Raw genomic sequence first — 15,089 nt, forward strand, 5'->3', positions numbered from 1 at the left:
TCTCGCAGGAGCTTCCTTTTGTCTAGCATTTGTGAGCAACTGTAACATGGCAAAAAATTGTTGCACTTTTCACAGAGTAATTTTCTCGTATTAACTAAATGCAAACCAATTCATTCAATGCTAATACACATTGCTTGCAACATTTAAATCAACCGTTGTATGTAGCATACTGTACACAGTTCTGTAATGATTAAGGTGTCATAATTATGTTACAAACATTTGCCTGATATCGGCGGGAACATAATTGTTAATGAAAATGCTGACATACTGGAAGTTCCTCAGAATATGTTTCTTATAGTGCGGTTATGTTTCTGTTGAGTTGTATTGCCTGGACATTAGGACGGCACTTTGTTTTCATTTATATCCCATGCTTATATTTTCGTTTCGTTTTGTCCATTGCTTGCTTTGCATGCCCAGACTCTTGGTGGTTGGTTCCTTGTCGATCAGACTAAACAGAAACGATAATGCCGAATCCACAGATACACTGATACCATAACACATTTACACTTAATCGTATATACACTCATACTATGATGCAAGTTGTCTTTGTAAACATTTATCTGTTGCAATTGTATAGGTTCGTTTATTCCCAACAGAGGTTTGTGAAGATCTAAGTGACTTTAAGATGTTAAAAATTGTACTACATGTTGTTCTTTTACAGCGCAGGTGAATATTTTAGATTTTATGAGAATTCCTTTGATTAGACCTGTCCTACGAGTATCACTTTTATTAATTTGTGTAATGTTTAGGAACATCAGCCAAGTAAAGGTAATGTAATTGAGTGTCACTTCATAATAAAAAAAAAAAAACATGTAAGTAATCTGAGCTTAAAAATGTTTTTAACTTATGTTTATAATGTTACTGTAAACATTGTATAATCAACTAAGAAAACCTAAACATGTCATCTAAAACAAATGTAAATTCAATTTTTTAAGAAAAAGTACACTAGAATTAAAATAAAATGGATCTGTAAATGCCAGTATCTAAAAAAAATTGCATGAATGTGTCATTTTATCCCTTATTTTATTTTTGAAAGATTTTGTGCAGTACTTTCGAAGTGTTCAATTCCGACGCATTAATTGTTTAATTTCCGTCTTTTGTAAGGTTTAATTTTTTGTTTTGGTTTTTGCAAATTTGTTAACTATCTAGATGGGAACATTTTCAAGAACTTTCCTTCCGGAAGATCGGCAACTTGTTTTATTGGTAGATGTCATGTACGAAACATCACATATCCCACCGGAAGATAGTGGTTTCTCGTAAAACTGACAATACTAATACATTTTTCCTCTTAAAATAGCTTCGCTTTAAACGAGGGTAAGTTCTAGTACAGTGAATAGTTTTTTCATGTGTTTTCTGGATAGAACGTGTGGGTCGGTTACTATACCCGGCAGCAGTGGGAGACACACGGATAAAAGTCTCATTTTTAGTGATAACTTCTGTGGTACAAGAAGTAGTTATTTCTAATAAAAAAATATACCCTTAATCATCAAAATTAAATGTAGAAATTAATTTTACCTAAATATAAGCATATAGTTGTATTCGGAACAAGGTTACATGGGAAATGATAGCACCTAAAGGAGTGGATCGAGAGTGTCGAGATCTTTGAGCGTTTCAGTTTATTGTTGGGAAGGCACTGGCCTTAGCTTGTGTATGCCGGCCCCCCTTAACTGGTTGTGTTCTTTTCTCCCCTTACAGGTGTTACTATCCTCCTGTCTCTGACAGTATTCCTAAACATGGTGGCCGAGACGATGCCAGCCACCTCCGACGCTGTCCCCTTATTAGGTAAAGCAGGACAGCTGGCGCAGCTGGTGCTTGCGAGACAGAGGGGGGTGGCACTTTTCTTGTCTTGTTTTGCGCTCACTTGTCTTGCCTCTCCCGTACTGCCTTGCCTTGTCTTGGGGATGGCATAGTTCACCCTCGTTCGGTGATCCCTTCACTCCCCTATCCCGTGCGGTCCAACCTTCTCATCCTGTTCTTGCTCTGCTGTGTTCTTCCGGAACGTTTGCTACTACTCCCACTATTCCTCACTACTACTACTACTACTCCTACTACAACTACTATACTACTACTACTGTCTCTACTACTCTACGACTATTACTAGCTATTCTTGAAATGCTGCTGTTATGACCGTCAGCATTGTTTCTCTTCTTATGGCTCTATCCTCAGTGGTTCATTATATTCATTTATATGTGTATGTGTTTGTTTATTCTGTGTATATTTTCATTTTTTTTACACTGTGTGTTTTTTATCTACTCACTTGCTATGCAAACGTCGTTTGTGTGTTGCTCACAGCTTTTTCCAGGAGGAACGAAACATTTTGGTAATGCGTCCTGTGTATTGTTAACAATTAGATTTCTTGTGTGGTGAATGTTGAAAATTTTTCACCTGAATACCTGCAAAGACTGAATGATTTAGCGCACTAGGTGGTTCGATTTGTGCAGAGTTTTTTGAAAGCGTAGATTTGCATTGTCCAACTTTGATTGCCGCGTAGTTAGAGCTGCACACATTTAGTTGAGCGCGCACTCTCGAAGACACGCCCGGATTTAATTGTAAATGTGTGACACGCTAGCTGTAGTTCCCCGTGCCTTCAGTATGACGGGTGTACTCGGTAACGACTGTGCCAGGCCCGGTCTGTTACATGGTTCTGAGACCTCGACCACCAGGCTACACTAGCCTTTTCTCCATTATTTGCATCAGATTCTTTAACTGCAGTAATTCCCAGCATTCTGTGACTCTAACTGTATGCTTTTTATTGCCTTTTTAAAGTACCATCATGTAATTACAAGTTACTTGACTCAACTGCATTTCTAAATTTCAAACTAACAGGAAGATTAAAACAGAACTGTAAGATAAAAAGACTGCTTAATTATTTTGTACCTAAAAAAAACAAATGACAAAATATAAAGGAGCAACAATGGCTGTTGCTTCGAAAAGTGGCTGAAAATATGTTGATACTGTTAAATGTTTGTGAAAATATTTTCAGTCTGTCTTCGCGCTAGTTTTGAACGGAGCCAAAAGTAGTGAAACACGAGACAGTTGCTCCTGAATCACTCGAAATAGGCGCATCATATTTGTGTACATAAATGTTGACGAATTATTGCTACCACTATGGCTTGATCTGAGATAAGTAAAAGTAGTATATACATTAGTTTTCATAGTAGACCAACATAAGCACTCACAAAGAGCCATAGTTGAACGAGAAACATGAACATTAGTAACTCTTCACACCCTACCATAGGCTAAGAATAGCACACAGTTTAGAAGCCTTGAAGAATGTCCTAATTATAACCAGTGTATACAAGTTCCTTTAGAGCTCAACAAAAACCTCTACGGCAGAGCAGCAAGACGGTTAAAGGTAAAGATATGGTGCTGGCATATAATTGAGACATTCTTCTTTGCGCTCCCAGAAAAACAACGCTTTAAAACGTAACACAGACAGGAGCTGTATTTGTATGTTGCAGTCTGATGTATGTGGCTGCTACGGTTTGTCTCCTATCTATCATAGGCACCGGCTTTCTGTGTTTATCCTGCATGAGAATTCAGTATTTCCCTTTCTTGTACAAAATATCGAAAATGTATAACGTATTTGCATTAGCATATAAATAATACAGAAAATAAGATTATACTAATTTTAATGAAGAAATGAAATGTGTATGTAAATTTGGAAGACGTCGGTGCCTATGGCCCTGATCCGTCCGCTTATTTCCTTTTATTATTTACCTTACAATTTCTGTTTGCTTAAAAATACAATGGTAGATGCACTGTATTTAAGTTGTTTGATTTTGTTTTAACATGAAAATCTAACCACCTGAATATTTTGCAGAAATATCGACAAAGTACTTTTGTTTGTTTATTTGGAAAGAATAGTTCTAATTATGAACAGATTCAACTGAAAGATGTAATACATTCGTTGAAATCTGAATTTGGGTTCATTTTTCACGGTCGAAACTGTGTGTTGCTTTTTTATGAAGCAAACTCAGAGAGTTGCATTTCGACCTTTTATAATTATTTTCGACTGCAGTTATCAGTGATATAAGTAACCACCGTTTCAGACCAGTAATGCATTTATTTGGAACCTAGAAAGTTCAAAACAATTTTCAACATTGCCATATTCTTACAGTAGATTCTTGAACTTGGTAACGATGATGATTTTTAGTAGTGCTTTCTCCCCACAGATGTCACCGTTCTTCTCTCTCTAACGTTTTTCCTTAATATGGTTGCCGAGACCATGCCTCCGACTTCAGAAAGACCGTTAATAGGTAAAATAAAATAAACGTAGATATACCTATTTAGCTGTCTGTTTAGTTTTCTAATGTAAGTCCCTCATAGCATGTGATTTTTAGAAAATTTTGTTCTTGGACTGCAGAGGGACAATGGATATAACGTTATCATCGCTGGTGTTGGAAACGTATGACAGGCGTTTTCAAGCAAAGCGTGAATCTTCAGACGCCGATGCAAATCGCACAATTTTATGACGCTCTCATAAAAGTAGTTACCAAACCAAACCATTCCCAGACCTATCTCAAAGGATCTTGTCCGTTAACGGAAAGTTCTACTTGTTTATTTTTCTCTTGCGTTCGTTATAATAGTGCACATGGGATGTCGTACTATACGTTGTCTGTTGGGTATATAACGAACAAATATTTTAATTTTTCACAGGTCACAGTGAGCCTTAAATTTATTTTTCGACTTTAGGTTCTATTTTTTTTCTTTTTGTCGGAAGTTTTATTGTATATTTTTTGTAGCATTTTTATTTTTGTAAGCTCTGTGTTTCATTTATTTGCATAAAACAGCATGTAAAAACGATTGTTAAATACAAAAATCATTTGCTGTTAAGAGAATTTCTTAAAGTCGTCATTTTTAAAATTTTGTCCTAAAAACTATTACTTCAAACAAATGAAACGTCGATGTTTCATACATTAAAAGACGCAAAAAATTCATTGTCAACAGTCCTTGCGTTATTTAAGAAGAGGAAGTATAGTTTAAGTACACTCAGGTATTATTATAAAAAAAAATCAGTCATAATATAAGCTCTGGAAACCTTTAATAAGTGCGGTAGGTTGATTTCTAGATATAGTATTAGGCGTTAATCGTTTAAATTACCAGTTTACGTGCAGCTAAATAAGGATGAAACTTTCCCTCTTTTACGTTGTTTTCGAAAATGTAGTACCGCCGAAAAAACTCGCGACACGCATTAAATTTTGACCCTTATGTATAAACTGAAACAATGCTAGAAGTACTTCGGAGTATGAATAAAATCATACGAGAAGGAACTAAATACGAGTTTCACGTAAAAAAATACATCGTTACTGGACAATGTATTTTCCTAAACTTCCGAAAATAAAATGTGGTTACTGGTCTAAGTAGAAGTAAGCATGAACAAAGTGGCTACCTGCAGGTATCCCGGTACACGCAACAAGTAAAAAAATAGTAGGTCCTGAATTATAAATCGAAACAGGCAAATGTAGGCACCAAAAAGTCATGTTCATGTGAAAGAGAAGAAACTTGTTCCGTGGAAAACCATAGGTGAGAGACATAACTGGAGCTAGTTTCTTAGATGCGTTACATGAACACTGAACATTGTGGTCATAGTTTGATTTAAATTACCCGAAATCAGTTTGCACGTCATGGTCATTTGACCAAAGGTGGATTTCTCCGTCGTACGGGAAAACATCCAGCTACAATTTCACACACGAGACCATACTTCTTATAATAGGAGATCATTGTTTTCAGACAAATGAATTCGTGGGGCTTCCGCAATGTTATATACACGTTATCTCCATATTTAAAATACAATCTATTGAGCAAAAAATACACTTAGGAGAACCAAAAACGAAAGAGACCATTTGCAACTTTCAGTTTATGGTGAGAAAGAAGTGAAAGTTACAACTAAATATCCCGATGACGTCGAAGTCATTAGAGACGAAATACAACGTCGATGGGCTAATTATGGAATTAGGCTGTAGCCTTGCTTAAGTCACCATTCTATGATTAAGCGATTTAAGCAGGATATACCTACATCATAATGGTTTGTAGGGTTTGATATCCCTGGCATCAGAACACGAGTCCATTGTATCAAACGCTACACGGTCTTGCTAGGTGGCATCACGGATCAGTAGCATTCTTCTGTGTATACAGGGTGGTCCATTGATAGTGACCGGGCCAAATATCTCACGAAATAAGCATCAAACGAAAAAACTACAAAGAACGAAACTAGTCTAGCTTGAAGGGGGAAACCAGATGCCGGTAGGTTGGCCCGCTAGATGGCGCTGCCATAGGTCAAGCTGCGTTTTTTTAAATAGGAACGCCCATTTTTATCACATGTTCGTGTAGTACGTAAAGAAATATGAATGTTTTAGTTGGACCACTTTTTTCGCTTTGTGATAGATGGCGCTGTAATAGCCACAAACGTATTAGTACGTGGTATCACGGAACGTTCCGCCAGTGCGGACGGTATTTGCTTCGTGATACACTACCCGTGTTAAAATGGACCGTTTACAAATTGCGGAAAAGGTCGATATCGTGTTGATGTATGGCTATTGTGATCAAAATGCCCAACGGGCGTGTGCTATGTATGCTGCTCGGTATCCTGGACGACATCAAGTATCAGTACCGTTCGCCGAATAGTTAGGTTATTTAGGGATACAGGAAGTGTTCAGCCACATGTGAAACGTCAACCACGACCTGCAACAAATGATGATCCCCAGATAGTTGTTTTAGCTGCTGTCACGTCTAATCCGCACATCAGTAGCAGACAAATTGGGCGAGAATCTGGAATCTCAAAAATGTCGTTGTTGAGAATGGTACAACATCGATTGCACCCGTACCATATTTCTATGCACCAGGAATTGCATGGCGACGACTTTGAACATCGTGTACAGTTCTGACACGGGGCACAAGAGAAATTATGGGACGATGACAGATTTTTTGCATGCGTTGTATTTAGCGACGAAGCGTCATTCACCAACAGCGGTAACGTAAACCGGCATAATATGCACTATTGGGCAACGGAAAATCCACGATGGCAGCGACAAGTGAAACATCAGGGTTAATGTATGGTGGGGCTCCCATTTTATCGATGGCAATCTAAATGGTGCAATGTATGCTGATTTCATACGTAATGTTCTACCGATGTCACTATAAAATCTTTCACTGCATGACAGAATGGCAATGTATTTCCAACATGATGGATGTCCGTCACATAGCTCGCGTGCGGTTGAGGCGGTATTGAATAGCATATTTCATGACAGGTGACTGGTCGTCGAAGCCCCATACCATGGCCCGCACGTTCACCGGATCTGACGTCCCGGATTTCTTTCTGTGGGAAAAGTTGAAGGATATTTGCCATCGTGATCCACCGACAACGCCTGAGAACATGCGTTAGCGCATTGTCAATGCATGTGCGACCATTAGGGTAGGTGAACTACTCGCTGTTGAGAGGAATGTCGTTACGCGTATTGCCAAATGCATTGAGGTTGACGGACATCATTTTGAGCATTTATTGCATTAATGTGGTACTTACAGGTAATCACGCTGTAACAGCATGCGTTCTCAGAAATGATAAGTTCACAAAGGTACATGTATCACATTAGAACAACCGGAATAAAATGTTGAAACGTGAAACGTACCTACGTTCTGTATTTTAATTTAAAAAACCTACCTGTTAGCAACTGTTCGTCTAAAATTGTGACCCATATGTTTGTGACTATTACAGTGCCATCTATCACAAAGCGAAAAAAGTGGTCCAACTAAAACATTCATATTTCTTTACGTACTACACGAATATGTAATAAAAATGGGGGTTCCTATTGAAAAAAAACGCAGTTGATATCCGTTTGACCTATGGCAGTGCCATCTAGTGGGCCAACCATGGCGCCATCTAGTTTCCCCCCTCTAGCTTGACAAGTTTCGTTCTTTGTAGTTTTTTCGTTTGACGCTTATTTCGTGAGATATTTGGCCCGGTCACTATCAATGGACCACCGTGTATATACACGATCACGAAAGGATTTCACAGTATTTCAAACCTTTCTTGTGGGCAGAGTTGTCAGGTATAAAAAAATAATTATTTGAAGTGATAACTTACTCAAGCAAACTTACTGTTCTCACGTCCGAAGCATATCTTTGACTATTGCGAACCTGATATATCTTTGTAGACATTGCGGACTACAGTTAGTCATCCTCGATGGGAAGACATTCAGCTCGGTTAGTAGCTTATAAGCGAAGTGCGTCTCAAAGAAAAGCTTGCCTAGCTGAGAACTAACTTGTGAAAACAGTTTATAACTTTTTATCATAAAAGTTACGACGTTCATACACATACCAGCAAGCATCAAAATGTTATCTGACAGAAATAATACTGGTTTCTTTGAAAAGCAGAAAAAAACGCAAAACTAACATATCACTGATGAAAAATATTAAAGGTGCCGTACGGCTTACGCGGTGACCAACTTAAAAAATTGATTAATAAATTTACCAACAACTATGAACGATGTGTGATTACATCATTTGCATTTCAACTTTTAATTACTGTTAATAATCGCAAAAGAAAAATGTCGTCTACAAAGACAACAAAAACAGATGTAGGTTATTAAACGACTCTCATATAATTGTTGCTATCAAGAAACAATAAATTTGCCTCGGTTCAGAAAAATGAGAAATCAGTTAGATATCCTTTGACTTAATCATCTGAAGTAATTATTAACAGCTCAGAGAAAAATTAACCGGAAATAATTTCAGTATCGGAGAGAGAGAGACGATACGCGTGTTTAGGCATCACCTTCTTGTTTCTTTACTTTTTGTTTTCTTTTCACTAAGAGTTCTTTCACTTAAGTTAAATGGTTGTTTGGTTGAGTTTTGTTCAAATTTGTTGTTTTGTTTCACTGCTAAATGTGAACACACGTTAAAACCTGTAAATGAGAAGTTCCGTTCCGTTTGTTTTGAGTTGTTTGGTTTGCCTAGGTGTTCCCCTCGCACTCTCCAGTCCCAGCCCCGCCCCCACATTCGCACCGGCCCGGGTCCCCATCCCAGGCTACAAACTCTGACGTCTTGTTTGCTGGTGTTTCAGGGAGCGGCGACTGCAGCCGGGAAGCCAGATCCGCTGCCTGCCTGCTTGCGCCTCATCCTCCCATGCCACGACGAAAAGGACTAGCTGCGCTACACGCACACGCACATGCACGCACACACACACACACACACACACACACACACACACACACACACACGCATGGATGCATGCACACATATTGATATCACAAAGTCTCCTCTACAGCACACACGGTGAAATACAAAATTATAGCTACTCACGCATAATTCATTTGTTGTGAAGTGTACAATGCTTGTATGTCATGTAATGAAGTGTTTTAGTAGTACCAGACAGAAAAGTATTCGAAGATTCTAGACTGACGTGTTCACGTCTCTGATGTGTTTAGGGTCTGGTGCCTCCGTTGGCAAAAAAATAACCCTTATAGGATTACTTTGTTCTCCATCTGTCAGTCCGACTGTTAAAAACCGCTTCCCTCAGCAACGGGTAGACGTATGAAGTTAAAATTTGTGTCATATACTAAGGTCTACGGTCAGTTGGAGGTGTAAACAATTGGATCTTGTAAGTCAATGCAGTCTACGGCCATTTATGTCACATATGTCCATACTCCTAAAATCTCTCATCAAAACCTATATGGTGCTTTCCGTTCATCTAGACTCACGAAATTTTGAGAGAAGCAGGGTTTCACATGAAAACTGCCGAAAAAAAATCCGAAAATTGATAATTTCAATTTATACCACATGAAAAAAGTTGTTTTGTCATTTCTTATCCGACTGTCTGTCTGTCCGTCCGTCTATTATGATCCGTTTTTTTTCTGAGGAACGGGTAGACGTGTAAAGTTGAAAGTTCTGTCACATACTAATGTCCTTGGTCTCACAGTAGTGTAAAAAAGTTAAACTCCTAAGTCAAATCGAGTAAAAGATACAGGCATTTGTGACACATACTTTGATACTCGCAAACTCACTCATGAAATTTATGGTCTACGTCTCGTTGACATAGAAACATAAAATTTGGAGGAAGAGAAGTTTCAGAGAACAAGTAAATGAAACAATCAGAAAATGGTTTATATATATATATATATATATATATATATATATATATATATATATATATATATATATATCAGAAAATTATATATATTATAAAGAATATTTCTTTTGCAATTTGTACAAAATCCTCAGAGCGCGAGTCGCACGGGAGGTACCCAATTTTTGCACACTTGAAAACATTTTGGGCCATAGGGAAGTGTCAGCAACTGATACTCGGGACCGCTCATTCCGGCGGACTGTTTCTGTGCGCAACTACACTATTGTTCACTAAAATAGCATTATCAGGATGGATAGCAAATAAAGTAATTTTCCTTAGTGTAAGTATACAGCATAGTACGAGCAATTACTATTAAATTTGGGGGTATATGGGATGCGAAATGTTGTGTACAAGCTGCAGCAACAACTGCTGTAACTCTACTGAATGTCGAGTAGAAATAAGCTTACTTGTTGTCATTCCGTGCATCTACATCTCTATGGCAAAGTCCAACTGAGTTGATGGACAGTCATTTCGTCCCAGTTTCTCGGAAACCCACGACACGATGTTCTCAGTGGACGAATGATATGGAGAACATGGTGACCAGAACGACAGTCTATCGTCGTTTGTACCGAGGTAGGTCGGCACAGCACAGGCACCTTTTATAGGATGATTCTGTGATGAAGTCACAAACTTCCAGCGGTGATGAAAAGGGTAAACGTATCAATTTGAGCTGAGGGGCTCCGGTTGGGAAACTACCGGGTGGAAACCTATAAACGAAAATCGTTCTGATACCTTTGACAGTGGAATACATGTACTGGCACTGTTGTCACTAATACAGGATAGGCAACTTCCAGTGGTAGTATTAAGGCCAAAAACAAGAAAAAAATTGTAGTAAACATGGACTCTAAAATGCAGAATGGTTCAAATGGCTCTGAGCACTATGGGACTTACATTTGAGGTCATCAGACCCCTAGAACTTAGAACTACTTAAGCCTAACTAACCTAAGGACATCACACACGTCCATGCCCGAGGCAGGATTCGAACCTGCGACAGTAGCGGTCGTGCGGTTCCGGACTAATGCGCCTAGAACCGCTCGGCCACATCGGCCGGCCCCTACAGAACTGTTGAGTACCTTAATTAAATGAAACTATGGGTTCCACAGACCTTTTCAAGTCTCATTTATGATGTCTATATGCACACTGAAGTGACGAGTGAAAATTTGTACCAAGGTCGGGATTCAAACCCAAGTCTCCTCCTCACTAGGTCTATGCCCTAACCACTAGTGAGCAGTTTAGATATACGTGTTATTGAGCACCTTTTCATTGTCGATACTGAGAAAGACATATCTTCTACTGGTAGCTCTTAGGTTTCCATATATTTGGAGGAGATAGTATGGACTCTGAAATGCATACCTTAAGAGTTATGGACACTTGTTTAGTAGAAAAGATGTGTTTCACAGTATCGAAGGTGAACAAGTGTTCACTCCTCTTACGGTATGCATTTCGGAGCCCATGTTTACTAGCCTTTCTTCCGTTTTATTCCGTCACCTCGGCAAGTTTGCTGCCTTGCAGTCTTAGTATAACAGTACAGGTGCATGTAATCCACTGTCAGAGGTATCAAAACGATTTTCGCTTATTACTTTCGACTCGGTTGTTTCCAGACTGAGGTCCCTTACCTCAAACTGATAAATTTACTTTTCTCCATCATCCCTGAAAGTTTTTAACATCATCATGGAATCACCCTGTACAATGTCACAGGGACCTCGAACTTAGCTACAGCCACTAGCCTTAAAAAGTCAAAAATGTTGCGGCTTCTGCCTACCTTAGCAGCTGTGCGAACCAGAGATAATCATGTGTGTACTCAGTGGCACCCACGTGGATACATGCTGCAAACAAGCCCCTTTCCTCACTTAAGATACGGAGCGAAGCTCAACGATCTAGCAGGCCGAGCAGGCAGACCCTGTCCTCTCGGGTGCAAGTCGCACGGGGCGACTGAGATCCTGCATAGGTTTGAGTAAGGTTATCCTGAAGCCATCGATCATATTCTCATGATATTCGTAACAATATCGCGGAACGACAGACCACAGTCTCGATGGGACCCAATCTTACCGCTGTCGATTTCCAAGTGCTCCCTTCTAACCGTGGCGTAACACGATCTTCTCACGAGGAAACAAGATTCAAATGCGCTTCACCCATTAGAAACCTCCTACGCAATCTTTCCTCATATACAAAATTTTGATGCGCGTTACTCCATCCAGCTTTCTGTGGTTCCTCTGAAATGCTAATAATTTGCATATCCAAGCATGAAGCACACTTCATGCCAAAATTGCTTCATGGTGTAGCACTTGTAATGGCGTGCAGTGCATTTTGGGGGACTTCTTGCTACTGGCTGTTAATACAAGAAGGCAAAATTTTAGTTCGGTTTTTCCTTACGCATGACTAAGAAGGAAATGGTAATTCTGCGTGAAAAAACTGGTGAGCAGAATTCGCCGGTGCGGCGCGGTAGCTGTAATGTATCCAGGTGTATATTCAGCTCTGCTTGGAAGCACACATGATTTTCTATTGGCATCTTTCGAGTGTCTGCAATATGCAGATGCAGGGTGGGGGTTGCAGGGTGGGAGTAGCAACACGTCTCGGCCACTCCCCAGCCTATAGTGCTTTAAAACGGAAGTCACCATTCAAATGGGCACATTACTAACTCATATGAAGTCAGAAAATCGCAAAACAGAGACTGTGTACTATATGCAACCATCGCATGTAATACTGGAATAGAATTTACTTTCGTCGTAAAAATGATTTTACAGTCATCTGTAATCGAATCAGGAGTAAAACAGAAGTAACAGCCGAGTAAAGCAAAAGTGATACCTGGCGGTCCCAAATTAAGTATTATAGGCCCTGTGTTGTTCCTGATCTAGATAAACGTTTTGACAGACATCTATGAAGCCCTCTTTGACTGTTTGCAGATGATGCTGTCATTTACCGTCTTGTAAAGTCATCAGATGAACAAAATCAATCGAAAAATGCTTTAGACAAGATAGTAAACAGTGTGAGGTCATCCACATGAGTACTGAAAGGAATCCGCTAAATTTCGGTTATACAATACATCACGCAAAGCTGAAGGCTGTAAAGTCAACTAAATATTTCGGAGAACGAACAAACTTCATACGCCGCGATCACAGTGTAGACACTTTTATTGCTCCAAGATGAACGGTTCCCACAGTCTTATGCTGCCATCATATGATCTAAGGGGAACAAAAGATAATACGGGCGATGGAGGAAGAATATAGTTATACAGCGATTATATAAAAAATACAATATTACACGTACCTTTTGAAGCTTGCTATAAAATTGCCATGCTACATAACATGAAGTCAACGCATAAAAGGCGCTCCTCACGTGCACATGCCTGGATAAAAATGCAGTCGATGTAGTATACACAGTTGGTACAGTGGACACAACTGTGTGCTTTTTATTATTTGGGTTTACCAACTTTGTGTATTTTATCGACTGGATTTTTACCAAGACATGAATACGTGGGGAGTGCCTTTTTTGCTATGATTTCGTGTAATGTAACATGATAATTTTATAGCACGTTCCAGAAGGTAGTGGAATAATGTATATTTTATACATCCGTCATATGAATTGTAGTCTCCCTGCCCTCCCCCTCCCCCCCTTATTATCTTTGTTTTCCTCTTAGATCGGACGATGGCAGCTTAAGACTGTAGAAACTGGTCATCATGGTGCAGTAAAAGTGTCTACACAGCAATCGTGGCGTATAAAATGTGTTCATTCTCAACCATTCCGTTCGTCCCGCAGCACAGCATGTATACCTTAATAAATATTTATGGATTACAATTACGAGTAACTTATGTTGGAACGATCACATACATAATGTTATGGGGAAAGGTAACCAAAGACTGCTATTTACTGGTAGAACCCTTAGAAAATACAGCAGATCTATTAACTAAACAGTTGACGCGGCACTTGTCCGCCCTCTTCTGGAGTATTCTGTACGGCGTGGAATCCGCATCAGATAGGGTTGACAGGCAGGAGGACATCGAAAAAGTTCAAAGTAGGGCAACTTGTTTTACACTGTCATGAAATATGAGAGATATTGCCACGGATATGAGAATTGGGGTGGAAAACATTAAAGGAAAGGCATTTTTCGTTGCGGCAGGATCTTCTAGTGAAATTTCGATCACCAACTTTCTCCTGATAGTGTGCAAATATTTGATTGCCTCCCACCTATACAGGGAGAAATGATCACCACATCAAAAAGACAAATCAGAACCCCCACGGAAGGATTTCAGATTTCGATTTTCCCGCGCGCTGTTCGAGAGTGGAACGGCAGAGACATAGCTTGAATGTAGTTCGCCAAACCCTCTGTCAGGCACTTTATTGTGAATTGCGGGGTAATCATGCTGACAGACGCGAAGCTGTGCAGAGAAAGCTGCAAGATTCTTTTCCATTTTCAGTGATGTGTTATAGCTGACATCCCTCGAAACATGCGATGAAAAGCAATATAAGCCTCTATTATAATCTCCGAGCAGACTGGTTCGCTTTTAAACAAAAAACAGGGAGAGTACCAACACCAAACAATAGCGAGGCTCTGCACTTTCACCCTTACGGAGGCCTTGGGATTCAGTGAGTAAGTAAAAGGTAGTAATCGTTCCATTCCGCATCTTGATTTAAATATTGATTCGTACAAATCTCTAGCCGTAGTAGTCTAGTGTAACGTGTCTCCTAGTAAAGTTAGGCGGTCTTAGGATTTGCTGCCACTTACCTCCTCTTTCGACTCTGGAAACGATTTGTTGATGTGGAGAACCAGTGACTGCACCACTGTTCCGAGTCCACGTTAAACACTAGGCTCCCCCGTAACTGGCTGGGTTAGTCAGCTCAGCAGGCGGATAAAGACAAGAATCATACCGCCCCCAGTAGTAGAGCTATGCCTCACGAACCTTAGGGTTTAAGACATTTGTAATTAACTTACCATTTGGGTGTGTACATCTGTGTATATTATCATTAC

At 39.5% G+C, this 15,089-nt stretch overlaps 1 protein-coding gene across 1 annotated transcript in view; it reads left to right on the forward strand.

The window, feature by feature from the left end:
* Nucleotides 1-15,089, forward strand: part of LOC124798964 (neuronal acetylcholine receptor subunit alpha-7-like) — a 347,863-nt gene that overhangs the window by 43,439 nt on the left and 289,335 nt on the right. Inside the window, exons 8-9 of the mRNA XM_047262499.1 lie at nt 1,696-1,782; nt 4,176-4,259. Of these exons, the coding sequence (XP_047118455.1) occupies nt 1,696-1,782; nt 4,176-4,259 (171 nt within the window). The remainder of the gene's footprint in view (nt 1-1,695; nt 1,783-4,175; nt 4,260-15,089) is intronic.

This window comes from Schistocerca piceifrons, chromosome 5 (genome assembly GCF_021461385.2).
Source record: "Schistocerca piceifrons isolate TAMUIC-IGC-003096 chromosome 5, iqSchPice1.1, whole genome shotgun sequence".
NCBI classification, from domain to species: Eukaryota; Metazoa; Arthropoda; class Insecta; order Orthoptera; family Acrididae; genus Schistocerca; species Schistocerca piceifrons.